Genomic DNA, 20827 nt, shown 5'->3' on the forward strand with positions numbered 1-20827 from the left:
ACATAGAATTTTTATGTAGTGAGAGGGGTGAGCTGAAAATGGAGGAATATAAAAAAATCACAATAAAAATCTTTGTTGGTTGGCAGGAAAACAGATCTCGAGTCCAGCCACATTTTTCCCGATTTAACATTGCAGAAAGCCTGCCTGAAAATGATATCAAAGTCCAGTCAAATACATCAGAAATAGAAAGTTCCAATACCAGTCTCAAGCTCCCTCTGACAGCTTCAGGTACAGTATGGACAGAAAGCATGTATCCTAGAGAAACTGGAGTAGCCCACAATACTTACTGCAGTAAATGTTCACTGAAATGCTTTATATAGGCTTTTGGGAGGAGGGAATAAGGATGTGTTTAAGGATTTTTTTAATTAAATTTGTTTTTTTACATATTGGAAGCAAATAGACTAGTTTAAATAGTCAAGTGTTATTCAAGGTCCATTTTTGGCAGAAATTGTAATGCCGTGATTAACATGATTTGACATATCTCATTAAATGATACTATTTTCAGTTGACTATAACTTTGCCAATCTTTAACCATTCGGGCTCAGAATGTCCCTATTAGGAACCCTTAGCCTGATTTTTTGAGGGGTGGTGGGGAAGGATAGAAGAGGGGCAGTATGGAATTTCCAGCATGAATGGTTCAGACATCAAATGTTTCTGAGAATGATGCTTGGGAAAATACATTGTTTTGCCTATGTTAAAATGTTTTTGCAATCTGTTTTGCAAAGCTCCCTTACCGCAATGCTTTTGAGCAGCGCCTTTGTACTGGGTTGTGGCATGACCTTTCTATCAAGTAGCCCTCAAGTACAAATTTGATTAAGTTGTAGACCTTTGATAAACTGCAGTTAACACATGCTCACTCAGTAGAGACTTGCTAGCTATTAACAGCTAAAATCAGTACAGAGTCTGCCGCTACCTCAGCCACTCTGTTTTTCTCAGAGCTTCTAGCGCTGATCAGACTGCATATGTGCCATCCCCACAGAGTAAGTGAACATAGTTCAACCCATGGTTTTGAGAGCTCAGAAGTACTTTCTCCATGACAGCTTCTCCTAAATGCTTCAGGCCAGGGTGGATCTGGGCACTGCGGGAGCTTGTACATGTTACATGAACTAAAAGCAGGGATGCCCCTCCTGCCTAATATGTAGGATACCTGGAGGAGGAAGCCCCCTGGTTTGAAGGGCAGAGGATCAGGGAAAAAGAAAGGAGTAAGTAAGGATAAGGACAGTAATGAAATTGGAACTGGAGAAGAGAAAAGAAAATGGAAATGAGACCCATTGGGCAAGAAGACTGAGAACTGGGGATGAAAGAAAGCTTTACCTGAGAGGGAGAGAAAGCTGGGATTGTAAGTTACAGTGGGGAAGCAAGAATGAAACTGGTTGGTAAAGAAGACCAGGACAGGCACAAAGGACTAGGAAACAGTTAGTGGAGGGCTTGGAGTACTGAGATAAACTGAAGCATGGGAAAGGAGTGAGGGGACTGGAACTTGCTGGACAAGGAGACAGGGCTAGAAAACAGTGTGGAGGGAAGTAGGGGTGGGAGAAAGGAGACCAATCTGAAAAAGGCCCTTCTTAGGACTGGCAGTAGAATTGTATGGCTCAGGTGATTCACATCTTCCCCATTGTTGTTGTTGTTTCTCCTGTTTAGAAGCCTTGAAATATTTCAGAAACCAATTAACAGTCTATGAACAGAAAGAAATTCTAAGCTATGCAGAGCTGTGGTTTCTTGGCCTAGAAGCTAAAAAGGTTGAAGGTTTGCCCGAAACGCAGAACAATAATTGTTATGATGATGAACATGGTTCCTACCTAAAGGTAAGGAAATTCTGGTATTTAGAATCTGGATAAGAATATTTGTAATGAGGACTGTCTGCCCATGGTATCTGGTCTGTGTAGGGTAAATGTTCTCAGGCCACCCTTTCAGAAACCACTGGTACTGACAACCTGTTTGAAATCTCAGCAGAGAATTATTGAGTGTCAGTGCATCTTTCCTCTTTGTCACGATTGACACCAGACGTATTGTTTAAACACAAATACATCAGGGAAACCTGCACTTCTGTATTTGTCATATTTATCCTATGGGCAGATGACTTCAGTTACTGTCAGTCCAACACATTTCCTGGACAGTGAGAGCTAGATCCAATTTCACTTTCTGTCCCTACATGACAGCTACCTAGCTGCCTATATGCATTTTTTGGCACTTAAGCACAGTTTGTCATTCTGTTCTGGGTGCAGTGAAGCTGCATTTAGTATTCATTGGATGAAATGAATTGAAAGCAGTGGAGAAGTTTGTCCTCCATTAGGAGCAAGAACCCAGGGGCCTTTCCCATTCCTCTCCCTAAGCTACACACCCTCTATCTTGGTTTTTTTTCTTCTGGTCTCACATATCTCCCTTTCTGGTTGCCAGAGGGCCAGCTTCATAGGGAATACTGGAGAGAGGCATGATAATGCCTAACCCGTGGTGTGGTGGTTAGAGCACTGTCCAGGGAAGGAGGAGATGCAAATTCAAATATCCTTTAGGCAAGGAGGGTCTAGAATCTGAACCGGCCACTTCCTGGATGAGTGCTGTAACCATTAGGCTGTTGGACTAAAACAGCAGTCAATAACTTTTTCTAGACAGGCTTCTGCTAAGACCTGACTGCTGCTGCTGCTGCTGCTGCCACCACTTCTCCTCACCACTGTCTCCCGGCCAAGCCAGCTGTGGCAGAGGTGAAGCTCCCTGCCTCCACAGCTGAGATGACCCCAAAGCCCCCTGGCCCCATGGGCTGTATCCAGTGTTTAGCAGGCCATAGGTTGTCAGTCCCTAGGCTAAAACATAACATACTCATCTTCCTTGCTTCCAGAATGCAGGAGTGCAGAGGATTGTGTTTTTTCAGAGGTCCAAATAAAATTAAAAATGGTTCATACATGTAAAAAATGACACTTATATGGCTGGGTAACTGCTATTTTTGTGATTAAATTGAGATGGGAATCTTCCCGATATTCACATACCAATGCATCATATTAGAAGATGAATCTTGAATTATTGCCTGGTGCCTGAACTTTGTATTTTGTTTCCTTTTCCTTTGCAGGTTTTACATGACCACATTGCATACCGATATGAAGTACTGGAGATCATTGGGAAAGGATCTTTTGGCCAAGTAGCAAAATGTTTAGACCATAAAACCAATGAAATAGTGGCAGTGAAAATAATAAGGAACAAGAAGAGGTATGGCATCTTGTAACTTCAACTCATTATATAAAACATAAAGCGTTGGTTAATATACTAATACTAGTTTATTCAAGGGAGTAATCTGCCCAGGTTTTATGCTGAGTTATTTCAGAAGTAATTATCTACCATAAAAATGCATTTTATACCATTTCCAAAGCTTTTTGGAATACAGTTTTTTCAGATAAACCTCTGCTGTGTGAGCTGCTTGTTTGGGAAAGTATAGAGAACACTGGCTCTTGAAAAAGTCAGGAATGAAGTAGGCAGGAGTGGTGCGAGTCCCCTTCCCCAGTCCTGACAGTTCACCTCATTCCCAACCTGTTGATCCCCTGCCCTTTTCACTGTCCCACACTTTCCAACTTGCTGCACTCCTACTCACAGCACTTTCTTTTCCTGCGTCACATCTCCTGAAGAGGCTTGTTACAGAGCTGTCTGTACACATTAGAAAAATCCAGAAGTCCAAGTCACATGGTGAAAAACACTGGAATAGTAGGATTCTTTGTGGGAGAGAAAAAATATTAAAACTAGCTGGTTTGATAAAAAGAAGAAGGAGAAGCAATATAAAATAATGAATGGCATGCAAAAAGCCAGGTTGATGCTTCTGTTTATTCCTTCTCAAGGACAAAGGAGCACCCAGTCAAAAGATGGCAAGTTTAAAATTGGTAATAAGGAAGCACTGTTTCTTTTAGTACAGACTCAGTTTGTACACCATGACACAGGGACAGAGAAAATTATTCAGGCACTCAGTGTAATACAATTTAGCTTATTTATATGAAAATGTATAAAATGTACAGGGAATATCCACATTTTTGTTGAGGGCCAAGCAGAGCATCTTCAGAAGCAAAGAATTAATTTCTCTCTTCTTGTCATGTAAAACAACACTACAGAGGTAGAAAATAGGATGGAAGATGTCACTTTCCTATGAAACAAGTTTTGGCCTAGGAAATCCTCATTGTGGTTCTAAATATTTTTTCCTCCCTACTAATGTGCAGGCATACTGCAGTAGACTATGCTACCAAAGTTCTTTAGGCTAGATCCAGCAATGTTGGAGTAAACTCTGCTTTGACTGTTAAGGGAATGGGATCAGGTCCTTTAGTTGTATGTTACCTTTTTTACCCCATTGACCTGGGTGTAAAGATATTATTAAAAATCAAAACTTTGCTACTCTAGGACTGAAATCCAGGACCAACTGAGGTAATGGAAAGATACCCTTTCGGTAGGGACAGGATTTCACTCTAGATGCTCAGACGAGTTTCATCTGATGCATTTTTTCATTACATTATTTTGTCAACCAGGTTCCAAATAAGGATTCTAGAGCATCGTAACCATTATGAGGTCAATATTTGACAAAAGTCACTGAGGGGCATTTCATGTATTTAGGTTAGAAATAACTGTTGTATCTCAAGACTCCACTGTATGATTATTTGAGGTAGCTTGGTTCATAATGGACCCCTTCATCTATTTTATGTTTGCATCAAGATTATATCAATTGTAGCATTCTTTTTGCACTGTGATAAAATTAGGTTTTATTAATTGGGTTGCCACCTTAACATTTAACTTTGTCCTATTCACTTATGCCTTTAGATTTCACAGTCAGGCTATGGTGGAAGTACAGATTCTTGAGGCTCTCCTTAAGAAAGACAAAGACAATACTCACAACATAGTTCACATGAAGGAATATTTTTACTTTCGCAATCACTTCTGCATTTCCTTTGAACTGCTGGGGTAAGGACTGTTTTCCCTTACATACAGTCTGGGACAAATGATACAGGTTTGCAGATTCCTATGTGATATGAAAATATCTTGTTACTTATTTTCTTGCCTTGCAGGATTTTCTGGTTTGTTTGGGGTTTTTTTATTGTACTTTATAATTGTTGAATGCAAGCATTTGTTGTAATTTACGCATACTTTGTTATTCAGAAAATCAGAGTCCTGGAAAAAGGACGAGAACAAAAGTAGAGAAAAATGGCCTGTAAAAAAACACCAATAGATCACTTCCTTATAGGGCCAGATTGTAGCTTTCAGCCATATTCCTAAGTAGGGTAATTTTATCAGCAGCATCACTTGGGGGAGTCAAAGAGGGACAATGCTTGTTCCAACCTCATCTTTTCCCTAAATCAGTGTTCAACCTCATTAGGCTAAAGACACCCCCTGGAAAATACCAACTCTTAGCTTTCACCTGTTTTTTGACTATAGAAAAATAATAGAGCAATTCTTCTGTTGCAAAGAACTTAGAAAGACCACAACTAGTCAGACTATTTAGATGCTATGTATTCCTATTTAAAATCTCTAAGTTTATCTTGTGAATCATGTGCAGATGTTTGCACATCTAGCTGTGCTAATATTTTGTGGCACCCTTAAAAGGATTTCACATCACCCTGGTTGGAATAATTGGTTTAGGAATTCTGCAGAGATGGGGCATGCTTTCTAAAATCGCTGGCATATCAGCACTAGAGCAGTCTGCCAGCTCACAGCAGAATGGATGTCTGAATCCTTGGACTGAGATTTTTTTTTTCACCAGAAGTGGATGCCTTAATTCACATTTTAGATTTTGGAAAACATGGCCTGTTTTTATTGTTTCAACAGAATTGTATAGCACCCTGGTTGAAAATCACTGCTCTAGATTATTTTAAGGGTCCCGGAGGGGGGGAGGGGCTGCTCAATATTGGATGTGGAGACATCTATACATGATACATGTAGTGGTCTTTCCAAGTTCTTTGCAACAGATAAATTGCTCTATTATTTTTCTGCACTCAAGAAATAAATGAAACACAGGAGCTGGCATTTTCCAAGCAGTGTCTTGAGTCTGATGAGAGGTGCCTTAAGTGTAAAAGGGTTGAGAACCCCTGCCCTAGATTGCCAGAGTGCAGGGGGACTGAGTGTAAGTGCTGCAGTACACAGTGGGTATGGCTGCAAGGAGGTAAGACCTGGCTCTTCTCCACCTGCTTTTTGGTGCTTTGCCTCCCTGTGTAATGCAACTAAGGGACCATTTCTGAACATAGAGACTGTGATTGACCTTAGCTTTTGATGCTGGATTGGAAAAGGTCCTTTTAAACTTTCCTTTCCATGGACACCATGGAGACCCTCATTATACCTCAGACAATCTGGTCCCAAATTCTTATTCTGTGCATACGCATGTTTTTACTTCATAGAATTAAGGAGGTAGGAAAAAAAGGATAAAAAATAGGGTGCAGGATTGCTGAACTTCAGAGTTTGTTATGCTGATCTGCCCTCTTGTTGCATATGAAAAACCTGAATTAAGTAGGTTTGTCCTAACACTAAGTCTAGTGCTGTATAAAATTGCTGTACAGCCTAGCAATTTTTAGCAGAAAAAAACAAATCATGACAAACTCGCATAGGACAATGAGCTGAAAAAAACCCATGAAATTATGATTCCCTCCAGTAGTAACAAGTACAAATGATAGAACAGGAGAAAAATACAGGAGCCAATAAATCTGTACAACTGTACAGTTGTTCCTGTTGGCCAACAAATGCGGTAACATGTACCAGGAATGTGAGCTTTCCATGATTTCATCTATTTTTAAAGATTCCATGTGTCAGAAGTTAAAAATGCAGCTATTGTTGTTTCTTTCTGCAAATAGCTCCCATTCTGTAAATGGATGTTATGGGAGGAAGTTTAAGGAAATCAGTTTTATTCATCATACTTGTAACCAGAATATCACATGGAAGTCCAAGTGGTTGTTATTTTTTTCTGTTTAAAAAAAAAAATCTCTTCCTGAATCCTAGACGGATTTTTCAGGCTATTCTTCTCATTCTTTCTAGCATGTTTGTCATCTGGATGAGTCAGCAGGTTATTAAGAGGTTTGATCTCTAACTCAGACCTCTCTGTCATGTCCAGCTCACACTGGCTACAATAAGTGGGTGTGCTGTACTGCACATGTTGACTAATGTGGTATAAGCAGAGGCCTCTTGGGTCCAGTAAAGGCAAATGCCTGAGGTCTCAAAAATTCAGTATGGGAAATGGGTAGGAAAACCTTTACTAGGGTTTTAGCATGTCCATTCATTTCTGAAAGAGCTGGAGACTTTAACATGAAATGTATGGGCCTGATTGTTTTAAATATTACTAACAAAAATTGCTTGATCCATGAATTTCTTTTCCCACAGAATGAAGGTGCCTTATCCTGTTACCTTTGTTTTCTAGAGAGCAGAGTGTCCATCCTTTGTGTGGATATGACAAGGAGGAAGTAGAAAGAGCTTCCCTAGACAAAGAGCACATATACATGTGCATTTAAGCATGACTAAATTTAATGCGCATTAAGCTAATGTGCATTAAGTGATTTTTGACAGGCTGGGCCGACCTGGCACTAACCAGATGTTGGGTGGTGTCTACGTGTGTGTTCATGTGCTTTAACTAATCACACCTAAATCTGATACCTGCATTTGCAGGTATCAAATTTAGGCACGATTAGCCTAATTTTGCCATTTTAATGTGCATTAAGGGTGTGCACATGTAGACGCATGCCCATAATGTGCATTAAATTAGGCTAATGCGCATTAACATGTCTCGTGTAGATGTGTCCGAAGTCTTGTTACCCTGTCCAGGTGGTTGAATGTAATTCATGAGGGAATGTAATTGCAGTGCCTTGCTAGTACTTCCATTGCACCAGCTGTCTGAAAGCAAGTTGGGTAAGGGCAGAGTAATGACTGTATCCCCAGCCCAGGTGGCTAGGCACATAAGAGGAAGAACTCTGCTCCCCAAAAGGAATACATCTTTTGTTTTATTCTGGCTGATTTCCTTCCCTTGTATAAGAAAAATGTAAGCTTTTTTAATAGACTATAAACTTTTCATATCTTAAACATTCAGTGCCCTGATCTCTTTTTTTCCGTTGCTCTCCACAGGATAAATTTATATGAGCTGATCAAAAAGAATAATTTCCAAGGTTTTAGTTTGTCTTTGATTCGACAATTCACTCAGTGTCTACTGAAATGTTTACAAATACTTTACCAGGAAAAAATTATCCACTGTGACCTCAAACCTGTAAGTATGGTCATCTTGTTATGGGTTGCGTGCACAGTGCAAGTGAGGTGCATTTTATTACTTATTAATGAAAATGATCTTGAAAGAATATTTAGAAACCATCAGATTATGGGGGTCATTTGGTCCCCAGTGCAATGAGTACTTCATTATTTATGCTACTTGGGAGATTCCAACCCAGTTTTGAAGGGGTTGGCTGAATATTCCAAAATATTTTGAAGTTAAATCAACTTGACTTGATTCTTCAGAACTATCAGCGAAATGAAGAATGAGCTACTTGTGTTGCTTTCATTGTGACCAATAAAATTACCCTGGGTGATATTTTGCTATATTTAGCTGCACAATGCACCTTGACTTGTAAGTCCAAATAGTCACATATTCAGGAGAGGAATATATTAATGTGAGTCTGTTCTGCTGACCTGGGAAGGGAATTTTATCCTAATTCTGTGGTCACTTTAGATTTTAGGAGAAGAATGCCTATTATCTAGCATTGCCATCTGTTACTCTTAAGCATCCCCTGTATCCTGTATTCCTAACACAAGCTGGAGTGAAAAGCTGTTCCTATGCTGGGTAATCCTGGTCCTCAAAAGTTATTATTGCAATCAACTTCCACATACCATGAAAAGGGGAGATCCAGCATCAGGGCAGTGTGAGAGGAAGGAGTAACTGCAAAGAAGCTTCACAAGGAAACATAGATGCCTTCTCAAAATGGAGGAGGGAGGTCTTCATCCCTGCCAAGATAGAAGTAAGGGCAGCTGGATCCAGAGCAGCAAGAGCTCTGGTCTTGTCTTTCAACAGCAACAGACCTTCCGTCCTCTCAGGCACACGGCTTCCTAATGGTTGTAGAAATTACCCAGGAAACTAATTGATCACCAGTTGGTATTCATTTGGGAATGGTTCTGCCCCTTCAGAGTTAAAAGCATCATCAGTATAAAACTGATTAGGGAATGTAGTCAACTCTCTCCCAATGAGTGGAAAACAATGAATGATCAAAACCAAATTCAAGGAAAAGTTTGGGGCTACACTATCTAATGAGAATGAAATCCAACACTGGGTGCAGTGGGGAGGAAAGTATGGAAGGGAGGAGACCATTACTGGCTATGTATCCTCACTAGGAGCCATCCTTCAGGTATTTGTTGGATGGATGTCAGCAGGTTAGCAGAGCATGTTGTTTGTGTGTACTTTGGTTCTCATTATATAAGTGACAGCATGTTTGGCTGTTTAGTGTGTGCTGCTCAGTGCAGCATGAACACTGGCTGGCAGGTGCTTAGATCCTCTTTTTCCATTTGTCTCATTTGACTTCTTTCAAAAAATTATACATAACTGCCCTCTACTGTCAGTGAAGCATATGAACAGGCAAAGCACAATGATAACCGTTTCTACTGAATATTACAGAAGTAAATATAATTTCAACATATGGTACATTACTAAACTAGTGGGGGATTACACCCTTTTTTCTCTATGATTTCTCTTCTTTAGGAGAACATATTGCTATACCACAAAGGCCAAGGTTCAGTTAAAGTTATTGACTTTGGATCAAGCTGCTATGAACACCAAAGAGGTTTGCAGAAAAGTCAAATTGATGTAATTTTCTGAATTAGATTTCTTAATTTCTAAATAATTTTGGGGGAAAAAGTGTTTATTCTATTGAACTAATAGTGACACATGCCCATTACCTTCATCAACTGAACTAGTAAGCCAGTGATTGGATTAGCAGTAATGGTAGCAGAGAGATAAGCAGGCACCCCAGGGCATCTTCCGTCTCTGTGCTGAGCCTGATGTACTTCCTTTTCCATTGACAATAATATAGAAACTGCAATGTAATGAGTCTATGTGAATAGTCCAGCTGACTTCAACAAAATTTACTCACTTGAGTAGGCATTGAAGGTTCAGACCCTAGCTTTCCTTCTTATAGAACAGTTAAAACAGAGTTTACATACTTTAGGTCCAACATGGTTAACTTAGCTAGGAGGAATGGAGATTATCCTTCCATGTTAAGTATTTCTTTTACTATTTTTTCAAGTTTTAACAGAATATTAAAAAATTTAAACAAAACCTATAAAAGGAATTAAACCATAAAATGTGCTATATGACTGAACTGATAACAAATTATTCATAACATTAATAGACATGCTGAGCATGTCTACACATGCAAATGCTGTGCGGTGGGTTTACTTTAGAGTAAATTACTCTAGAGTAAACCTACCCTGGGCAGGTGTCTACATGAGTGTGGATGCAGGAGCAGATTTGCTGCTCCTGGCAGCAGTCTGCTCCCGCCCTCTCTAGCCCTGCACTGCCCCCCTGCAGCAGCTAGGGAGAGCTCTAGGCTCCCCCTGGGTGCCAGCTCAGGGGCTGGCAGGGCGCGTGAAGCCAGGAGACGGCAGTCTCCTGGCAGGGGCTGAAACATTTCTCTGTGCCCCTGGGAGCTGCCTGCTGCCAGGGTGGGCTCCATCACTGGAGCCCAGGTGAGGACAATGTTCCCCTGCCCCAGCAGCAGGGAGCTCCTGGCCTTGGCTCCCCAATTGGAGGCAGGGGACTTGGAAAGAGCTGCAGAGGAGGGGGAGGTCCCAGCCCCCTGCCCCATCTGCCGGTGGGGCAACTAGCCACAAGACCCCAGCTGGGTGGAGATTCCCCACTCAGCTGGGGGCTCCCTGCTAGCTGCCCCACGGGTGAATTGGAGCAGGGAGCTGATCTTCCCCTCCCCTGCAGCTCTTTTCAAGCCCAGCACCTCAATCACTTGATCAGGGCATGGGGCTGGGACCTGCCCCTAACCAGGACAGTTCCTGGTCAGCCCCAGGCTGTGCGATGAAGTCTGCACGTGCAGCCCAGGGCTGGCTGGGGACTGCCCAAAAGGGTGGGGACTGTCCAGGGCTGGCCGGGAACTGTCCCAGGCAGGGGCAAGTCCAAGCCAGTTCCAGGCTGGGTAGGGAACTCTCCCCATGCAGGGAGCTCCCAGCCCCTGCTCTGGGGTGGGGGCTGAGGAGTTTATGTGTAAAGTCATTTGTTAATCCCTCTTTATGGAGGTCTGGTAAAGCTACACCCAAAATACTGCTTCTTTTTCAGAGCACCTCTCTCCCACAAAGGTGTTGAACCAGAGGATATTAAAACAAGAAAAAACAAATAAAAGGATCAACAGGCTGGCAGGATTGTAGGAGGAAAAATTAACAGGGCTACTGTACTGCAATTGTATGTGGTTTGGTTGAATATGAACTAAAAGTGTTAGTTTGTTCACTGTGGTTCCAATTCTGGACTGAAATCACTTGGTGGCGCCTCCTGTGCAATCACAGAATCCAAATTAGGACAGTGATGAAATCCTGACCCCACTGACATCAGTGGGAGTATTGGCATTGATATCAGTTAAGAATAAAATTTCACCCAGTGGATCTCTGCGGAGGTAGATGGCTCAGTGTTAGCAGATCCCACTGCAAGGGTGTGGCCATAAAGAAGTCTTACCAAAGACAGGAGGAGAATTGTTCAGACTTGAAAGAGTAGTGTAAATGCAAGTAAGGAAATGGACAACAGATATTTTAGGCTAAATTCACCTGTTAGGAGAATTTTCCTACCAGTGAAATCTGTTGTACTATGGCATAGTTTCCAGAAGAAGTACAGGTTTCCCTCGCTTTATGCAGGTTCTGTATATGCAAATTTGCTCTTATGCAATGACCCTTTTTTTACCAAAAATTTGTTATATGCAAGGTAAATTCACTCTTATGAGATCGGTGTGGTGAAAGCCCACAGTTAGCTGCTTTGGACGGTGCATTGTGGGAATGATACACGCCCAAAATATAGTCTCCTGGGTGGAGCTGTGCTCCTCACTCATTGTCTGCGACACGTTTCTATAGTTGCCATCCCCATTATGATAGTGCCCTGTGCTTGTGTGTACTGTCTGCTGTTGGTGAGCATCAAAATTGTCTTGTAAAAGTGATAGAAATGGGTCTGGGTTCAGTATAGTCGAGGTCTTGGAACATATCCCTGTTCATTACATTGTAAAGTGGGTTCCTTTTATGCGAATTCAAGTTATGCACCATTTGCCAGGAATGCATGTAGCATAAAGCGAGGGAAACCTGTAATAGGAAACATTTCACTTCTGCAGTCTACAGTGGCACTGGGCAAAGTGTTAAGAACGTGCTGTAGAGAGTAATTCTCTTCTGGCAATTGAAAGAGGGATTCAGGAACCTCATGTGCATTCCCCTTCTCTAACATCTAAAATTCTGTGATATAAATACATTCCCTTGGTAACCCCTATATCAAACTTTCTTTTTAAATGTAGTGTACACATATGTTCAGAGCAGATTTTATCGTTCACCTGAAGTAATTCTTGGTCATCCCTATGCCATGGCTATTGACATGTGGAGTCTGGGTTGCATCATGGCTGAACTTTACACTGGCTATCCCCTCTTTCCTGGAGAGAATGAAGTTGAGCAACTGGCCTGTATCATGGAGGTAGCTGCCAAAATTTCTTTTGTGTATATGTATGTATATATAAAACACTGAGCTGAAATTGTATTTTCATGGCTTCTTTGAAGAATTCCTGCCCCAGGAGCTCATTGAAATGAGCTTCAGAATCAAATGTTAGCTCTTCATTTGCTAAACCACACTCTCAACAACAAAAAGAAAAGTGACTCTGGGAGATTTTTGGAGGTGGGCTGGCTATGAGAGAAGCACTTAGCACATCTAGGGGACCTCTTGAAGCAGACAGGATGATTTGGGAAGTCACTGCTCCTCTTCAGGTGCTAGAATGGTTCCCCATGGTGAATAGTGTTCCACAGGGCTACGAGACGCTGGGAGCTGAGCCCGGTGCTCTGCTCCACTTCCCCCCACCAGGCTTAGTTCCCCAGAGCTGCCAGTTGCTCAGAGGTGAGCCCAGTGGTGATGGGTGCTTCCCCCTACCGGGCTCAGTTACCCAGCACTGTAAGCTGCTGGGAGCTGAGCCCAGTGTGGGGAAGCACCTCCTGCCACTGGGTTCAGCTCCCAGCAGGGGAGTGGGGGAGCACGCAACCCTCAGCGGTCTCTCTGCTCCTCTCCTCCAGCAGATCGGGGGTCTCTCCTCTGCCTTCTTTCACCCTGCTCTGGAACCGTCTCCTCCCAGCTCCAGTGTGAAGGTGTCTCCCCCCAGCAGAGGGCTGGGAAGTTTGGACAAAGCAGGGACCAGGCTGGTGGCCAGGCCAGCAGGGCTCGTGGGTGAACAGCAGCCTCTGCAGCCACCCATGGTCTCGCCTGGCCCAGGTGCCTGTGTCAAGCCCCTCCAATGGGCCAGGACCCATGGCACTGAGGTCTCCTGCCACTGTCCAGCCCTGGGCGATAGAAGCACAGGCAAGGGGGCCCCGCTCCCGGCCCTGCAAACCTGTCCGGGAGGCAATCTGCCTCTGCTCCAGTCCCAGTGCTGGGAAACTGAGGGGGGGTAGCACCTCCCACCACTGGGCTCAGCTCCCATTGGCTTGCCGTGCTGGGGAACTGAGCCTGGTAGAAGGAAGTGCCTCCCATCACCAGGCTCAGCTCCCAATGGCCTACAGCCCTGAGGAACTGAGCCTGGTGGGGAAGTTATAGGCTGTTTTGTGCTTTCCCATTATAGCCTATGGGTGAAACATCGAAACAGCATCAAAACAGTGAAACTGTTTCAATGAAACGAAATGGAACAGTGCTTTCAAAACAAAATGAAACTCGAAATGAAACACTGTTCCGTGAAACAGAAGTCAAAGCGGAACACTGCTGTTTTGCACAGCCCTAATAATTATGGCATATTAATGAACTTGTACACATGCCCAATGTGCTGCAGTTAGTCATCTAGATTGGCTGACAAATAAGAACAAGTCATGCTGTTGCCCAGTACTAGACAGTGTCTACATCTCTGATTTCTAAACCATTTCAAGGCCCCAGTCCATACAATTCCTAATTAATATGTTCACAGTTTTCCCAGGGACAGTTTGTGTCTCCCGCCTCTGATCGCATCTGCAGTCAGCCGGAATAATATTCCTGAGAGTCCCTGGGCGTGTCTATATGTGCACTCAACTGCACGGTTGTTACTGCACAGTCATTTACTACTTGCTTTAGCAGAAGTAACTGCCAGTACTGCGCACGCAGTCCTGGTACCGCGCAGGTTGTTTCCAACCCTACTGCGCGGTAGCTCATCGCTACTGAGCAGTGGCAGCGGCATCATGGTTTGTGCCCACCAGTTCTACGTCACCGTAGACATAGTGTTTCATGTAGATGTGCCCCCTGAGTGTAAGCCTCAGGACTGGGAAAGAGCATTGTAAATTGAGTAGACATGTTACTGTGACTTGCCCCAGTGGGGGCTGCCTTTTAAACTGGAGCAGGAACAGCACCTCCCTAGCCACGGCTCATGAAACAGTGACTTACCCCTTCTCTTAATGTTGTGTCTTAAAGGTACTGGGTCTTCCACCGGCTGATTTTGTTCAGACTGCATCAAGAAGGCGAACATTCTTTGGTAAATACCTATGATTGTCTTATTTTCTTGTGTTTTGCTGACAATGCTAGTGAAGTCTGCTGTTGCCTTTTATGCTTATATGGAGAATGGGAGTTAGAACACAGCCTGTCCAACTTCTAAGCAGCTGGCTGCACTGTGAGCTGTACCTGTGCACCAGACAGGCTGTACCAGCATGAGCACGCTAGCCACATGCTGCATCACATGTGCACCGGCCTCATCATCCCCAGCCATGGGATCCCCCAGTGCTGTGGGCTGTGCTACACTGCGCCACCCTTGCCCACCCCCTGCAGTGGCAGCTGGAAATGGAAGCTAGAGGAGGGAGGGGAAGCCCAGAGGCTGCAATTAATTCCTGTAGGCCCCCAGTCAGGCAGCCCTGAATTAAAGGAACCTCAGATTCTTCTAACTTACCTGACCACTGCTTTGAGGAACATTTACGTAATACGAGGTCTATAGGAAAACCTGGTCATGTGCTGTCAATTCTTTAAGGATATCTCAAGGCAAAGATGATGGGAGGGGGTCTGGGAAATCTGTGTATTCATTTTCCCATTAAAAAAAAACACATGTTTTCATTGTTCTGAGCATGAAAGGTAGAGTGGCACTCAGGAACAAATGAATCCTATGTGCACCTGACTAGAAATTATTATAATTTGACTTGAATATCACACAACTCCATCAATAACACTGCAGCATTTAACCTGTGTAATTTGAAATGGTTCTGCAAGACGAGCCATCCACCCAGCAGGGAAAACTTTGTGCTAGTGGGATGGGTGTTATATAAAAAAAACCTTCTATTCTTCTCAGAGGGTTGTGTGCAGGACTCATCACAGGACTGAAAAGCCATATTTTATTTTTAAAGACTCCAGAGGTTTTCCTAGAACTATCACTAACAGCAGGGGGAAAAAGAGATATCCAGATTCCAAGGATCTAAGTACAGTGTTGAAAACCCACGATGGCATTTTTCTGGATTTTCTGAAAAGATGCCTAAGGTGAGTTAGTTTTACTATTGCTTTTATGTCTGTGTTTTGTTTTCTTATGCCTTTCTTTTTTAGTATTTTAATCCTAATATTGGGGGCTGGGGTGGCGCAGGTGCTAAGATGCATAAATGTCAGGTCACAAGTTCAAGGCTGTAGCAGAAGTGCTTATGGCGCTGCCTATCAGATTCTAATGAAATCTGCAAACTCTACTAAATACCTTGTCACAAGGACACAGAAAAGGAAGGGTCCTAATTTTTATGGGATTATCCTTGTGGAATTTGATTTCCTTACAAAAGTTTATGACTTCAGCCAGGAAAGTATAATTATTCCTATTGTTTAGCAAGGGGAAACTGGTACATAGAAAGATCTAGGTCAGAGCTGTCCAACTTTAGAGTAGCCAAGGGCTGAACCTGCAGGCCTCCCTCAGCCACACCCTGTGCAAACCCCCTGCTGCACCACTGGTAACTCTACTGGTGACCCCTACCACACAAGCAGAAATTGGATAATGGAGGGGAAGCCCAAAGACCCCGGTAGCAGCAGCAATGGCAGGAGTGATGGCGAGGTGGGAGCAAATTAACCCTACACAGGAAGTCTGTGCGGATTCAGGAAATCACCCTGTGCACCACCCAAGATCAGAGTTTTTCGTTTCTATCAAAAAACCCTCTCAGGGCAGTGCATGATAGCCTTTCCATTTACTACAATAGGCACTGTACTGGGCATCGATGTGCCCTTCTGGCCTATGGTTTCCATGTTGTGTTACGGAAAAAGCCAATAGAGAAAGCACTGCAATGTACAAATCATCGTTCTTCTTTAAAAACAGTGTTCTGAAACTTTATGAGCTGGGCACAAAATGCATTCACCTGTTAATACATAAAATAGTAGTATTTTACTTGCCTGTCAAAATAACTACCTTGAGTATAGTTAGAATTTTGTAAAGGCACTGTGGACAATTAACCAGATTGTGCTCCCTCTTAGGTGTAAACTGGGCACTGTGGAATTACTCCTGCTTTATATTTGTGTAAATGACAAAAGAATCAAAACCCACGGCATTTTCACTAACTAAGCTCTGTATTAACTTAGTATCTGATCAGTACTCACCAGCTTTTTACTAGACTGCTTGAAGGCTGCTTTTCCTGCAGCTGTCTTTGCAGCTGCATTGTTTTGGAGTGTGATGTGTTTAAAGAAAAAAATCTTTCTCTCTCCTTTTCACAAGAAGCAGCTCTTGTTAATATTTCTGTGCACTGTAAATACTTGTTTATTTCTGGTTTTCTGAACAAATTAAATATTAAAAGAATAATGTTGAAGTGGAATGGCGCACAATCCCTGCCACTGGTGGTAGCAGCAGCAAGCAACGAGCCTTTGGGGTGCTTATGGCCTGCACAGGCGCAGCTGCCCAGCGATGTGTAGCTCCAACCAGTTTCAGGAGCTGCATGTGGTGGCAAGGAGAGGAGCCAGGCCTGCCCACCTCTGTTGTGCAGGGCCCACATGCAGCTTCTTGGACTTGCATGTCACCTGGGGGGAAGCCAAAAATAATGGAGCTGACTGCCTTCCCAACTCCCTCCCACCATGTGCAGCTCCTGGGGCTCCACTGGGAGGAAGGTCCAGGTCTCCCCACCACTTCCAGTGGAGTCCCAGAAGCTGCATGTGGTGGCAGGGAGTGTGGCTAAGTGGGGTTTCCCCCTGGTGGCGTACAAGCCCTGGGAGCAGTACATGAGCTGCAGGGAGCCCCATGCCACCACGTGGCTGCACCTGCATGAGCTGTGAGCATCCCAAAGGCCTGCCGCCTGCTTCTGTTGTCAGCAGTGGGGGCTGTGTGCCATGGGGCCATGTATGTGGGGGGTCCCCATGTTCCTTACCCCACGAACCCCACACACCCACACCTTGATCACCTAAGCTCCATACTCCTGCCACCCCACTGGATGCAGGCCCCAGGCTCTTTACTCCTGCCAGCCCCAGGCCCATGGTCCCACCCAGCTGCAGCTTCCCACCTGCTGCTTAGAGGAGGTGCGGCAGCACAGACATGACAAGGAGCTGCTGGAAGCTGGGGAAACCGAACAGGTCTCCTGGTGGCTACTGCAGTGGCATCAGTGGCCAGAGGCGTCTGTCTGATTGTCAGCACCTCAGTTATCACACCACTTCTGAAAATGAAGATCAACATTCTTAAGATTTTAAGCATCTCAGATATAAATAGACAATAAACCTCCTCCTGGTTAATACTAGAAGCTTCATGTGCATATTTGTGAAAAAAATGGGCCCTTTGTCACTGCACAGTAACTCAGGCAAGTTGAAAGGAAGCAAAAGAGTGAAATAAATGGCAATGTGACTACAATCACACAGATTTCCTCTTGTTTTGACTGTGAAAAGTGCCCTCATGGCAGGATTTTCATACTGTTATAAAAAGAATAACAATTACTGTTACCTAATTATTTGACACCAATATGTAAGGTGGGAACCTGCACAACGCATGACTCCAGATGAAGCAATGCAGCATGAGTGGATCCAAGAACCAAAAACACAGAAACCCAGACCAAAACCCCAGACTACAAGGGGAGTAAGTGACAGCTCCTTTCTAACCCCAGAGAAGAAAAAAGAGAATGTACATACATATGCACTAACTGGACAAGAAGGTACAGTTTTCTTAATATTTTAACTTCTTTCTGTATATACTTAATAATATTCATCATGGTCATCATAATTTCTCTATTCTTTAATGTTCAGACAATGGCTCTGGTAAAACTAGTGGCTGAAGTAAAACAAACCGATCTCTAGGGTTGGCCATACCCACACCCACTTGCACCTCTTGCTTCTGGAGAAATAAAAGGTCCTAAGGTTTATTTGTAGCCAGCAGAGTAAATAATAAAAAGTTTCATAGGTTCACTTAAAAACAGCCTTTGTCTCAGACACCAATCCTGTCACAATGCATTTCCATTTTAAGTGCATAAAAACTGCTTTTGGGTTGATGGTTCTTCTGAAATCCTGGAGAAATAACTGATTGATTCATTGAAGGTTTACAGAACTTACATATTTAACTGCAGTATCATACTATAATTTTACTGTAATTTTCCCAGAAGAAAACAACTTTCATGACCCTCTTGGCAAAGTGAACTATTAACTGACAGAAAAGTCTGCTTCTGCAAATGCAAGACTAACTCCCATCATATCTCCCTCAGACACAATAGAAAACCAAGAGCGGAACACAAATGAACAAACTATTCCAGAAAAAGAAGCAGAAAACCCAGCAGAAAAAACTGTCAAGAGAGACCAGGCAGAACACAACAGTGAAACAGTTCTTCAGAAAAATGCTGTAGTTTTGCCACCGATTAAGTAATGTTCAGCATAAGCAGTGACTGGTCCAGTTTCCATACATGGTATGTTTGAACTACTTAACACTGTACTCAGTTACAACTGTATTTTAAGTTATAACTGTCCACAGATGGGTAGATACATTTGTAGACATTTTTAATGCGCATTTTAATATAGAATAGCCCAGGTAACCAAAACAGAATGCATGTGGAAAACATCCTTTCCCTTTACCAATATTCTTGTTGTGATTACAGATTCTTCACAACCAGCAGCAATATTTTTAATAAGAAGGCAACTATAGCAATGGAGAGTGACTTATTCTTGATATGACACTGGACACCTGCATTCAAGAATTCCTTTAACTTCCCGTGGCTAAATCCTAAAATGTTCATTTAAATCACAGAATCTGAATCTTACTTTTTTTTTTACATCTCAGTTAATCAATCAGGAGTAACTGAACAATGTGTTAGTGAATTGACATTAGTGTATATAAAAGGTCAGAAGAGAAATCAGATCCATACTGTCTCCCTGTCTGCGAGGGATGAGTCAGAGAGGAGTCACTGATAGTACCTTAACAGAATTAGAAACTCAGATTAAATTTTATAGTGAGGTGCAGATCAGGGATTTGTACACAGCAACAGCAGGGAAGAATGTTTAGCTCTGGTGCTCTGCGTGCCCTTCTGCAGAGACCCTTTGATATGAAACCAAAATTGTGAATGAGATAGGGTCAGCATTCTAGTGAATTAACCTGCAACAGGAATTTGACTTAATTCGCTACAGAATCAGATCTGTATGACTGCCAATCACAGTCATTAACTTAGATCTAGACAGTAAGCACTTTGGACAAAGGACCAATGTTTTACCACGTGTGTGTAGAACAACCAGCACAGTAAAACTCTCACCCCTAATTGCAATCCATAGATCCTGCTGTATTGTTACCATATTGATGATCTCACAGTGGATCTAAGCCAAATGAAGACCTTTGTGTGTGTCACAGAGCCCTGAGGTGCCCTGCTCCTGAAGAGGGGAAACTGCTAGGGAGGGAGCCCTAGCAGTGACTAAGGAGCCCAGCTGTGGGTTGCCGGAGCAACCAGGAGGTCAGCTGACTGAAAGGGGCAGGGCCTGGCTCCTATATAAAGCAGAGACCGGAGGCCAGAGGCAGTTCCCTGCCAGCGGCCCAAGGGGAAGGAACTCTCTCAGGGAAGAAGGGTGAGGCCTGACTACAGGAGCAGCGCTTTGACACTGCTGAGGGAAGGAGTGTTCCCTGGTAGGCCAGACTATTGTTTTAGCCAGGCAGCTTTAATTTATGTTACAGCCCAGGGGCTTGTGTTTTGTTGTTTGTTACACCGGTGGTTTGGGTGAGGCTATTAGGGGTTGGAGGAGGCCTCATAGGGGACCCACAGTAGCGTGGGGACCCCAGCGCCAGTAGGGGCACAGCGTACGGGGTACATAGACCCCAGCCCCAGAGAGAAGCATTATTAGGAAGCCCAAGTGTGGGCACGGTGAGCCCCAGAAAGGGGGCAGCATTATTAGGAAGCCCAAGTGTGGGCACAGGGAGCCCCAGAAAGGGGGCAGCATTATTGAGGAGCCCAAGTTGGGCACTGTGAGCCCCAGATAGGGGGCAGCATTATTGGGAAGCCCAAGTGTGGGCACCGAGAGGGAAGGCCCAGGGAGAACAGGAAGGGGCCAAACAGTGATAGAATTGAGACAACGGCAATTCCATTGGCAAGGTGTGGACTGCAGTGTAGGGGAGGAAACGGAGCCGCAGGTAGCGCCCCCTGGCAGCGGGGCAGTACAAGGGCAGCCTCCTGCTAATTAATACCTATTAATCAATTATCAATAAGGCATGGCAGGCGAGTAGGCGGGGGGTTGCCCCAGGAACAGGTGCGCGGGACACATTAAGGTCGGCCC

The 20827-nt window shown here is 43.7% G+C and overlaps 1 protein-coding gene across 1 annotated transcript in view; it reads left to right on the forward strand.

The window, feature by feature from the left end:
* Positions 1 to 20230, forward strand: part of DYRK4 (dual specificity tyrosine phosphorylation regulated kinase 4) — a 43415-nt gene extending 23185 nt beyond the window's left edge. Inside the window, exons 4-15 of the mRNA XM_006027819.2 lie at positions 87 to 228; positions 1642 to 1805; positions 3062 to 3198; positions 4783 to 4923; positions 8059 to 8197; positions 9674 to 9755; positions 12465 to 12637; positions 14579 to 14639; positions 15496 to 15625; positions 18059 to 18240; positions 18784 to 18981; positions 19171 to 20230. Coding sequence (XP_006027881.2) covers positions 87 to 228; positions 1642 to 1805; positions 3062 to 3198; positions 4783 to 4923; positions 8059 to 8197; positions 9674 to 9755; positions 12465 to 12637; positions 14579 to 14639; positions 15496 to 15625; positions 18059 to 18240; positions 18784 to 18941 — 1509 coding nt within the window. The 3' untranslated portion in view covers positions 18942 to 18981; positions 19171 to 20230. The remainder of the gene's footprint in view (positions 1 to 86; positions 229 to 1641; positions 1806 to 3061; positions 3199 to 4782; positions 4924 to 8058; positions 8198 to 9673; positions 9756 to 12464; positions 12638 to 14578; positions 14640 to 15495; positions 15626 to 18058; positions 18241 to 18783; positions 18982 to 19170) is intronic.
* Positions 20231 to 20827: the final 597 nt, after the last annotated feature.

This window comes from Alligator sinensis, unplaced genomic scaffold, assembly GCF_000455745.1.
Source record: "Alligator sinensis unplaced genomic scaffold, ASM45574v1 scaffold177_1, whole genome shotgun sequence".
Taxonomy (NCBI): domain Eukaryota; kingdom Metazoa; phylum Chordata; order Crocodylia; family Alligatoridae; genus Alligator; species Alligator sinensis.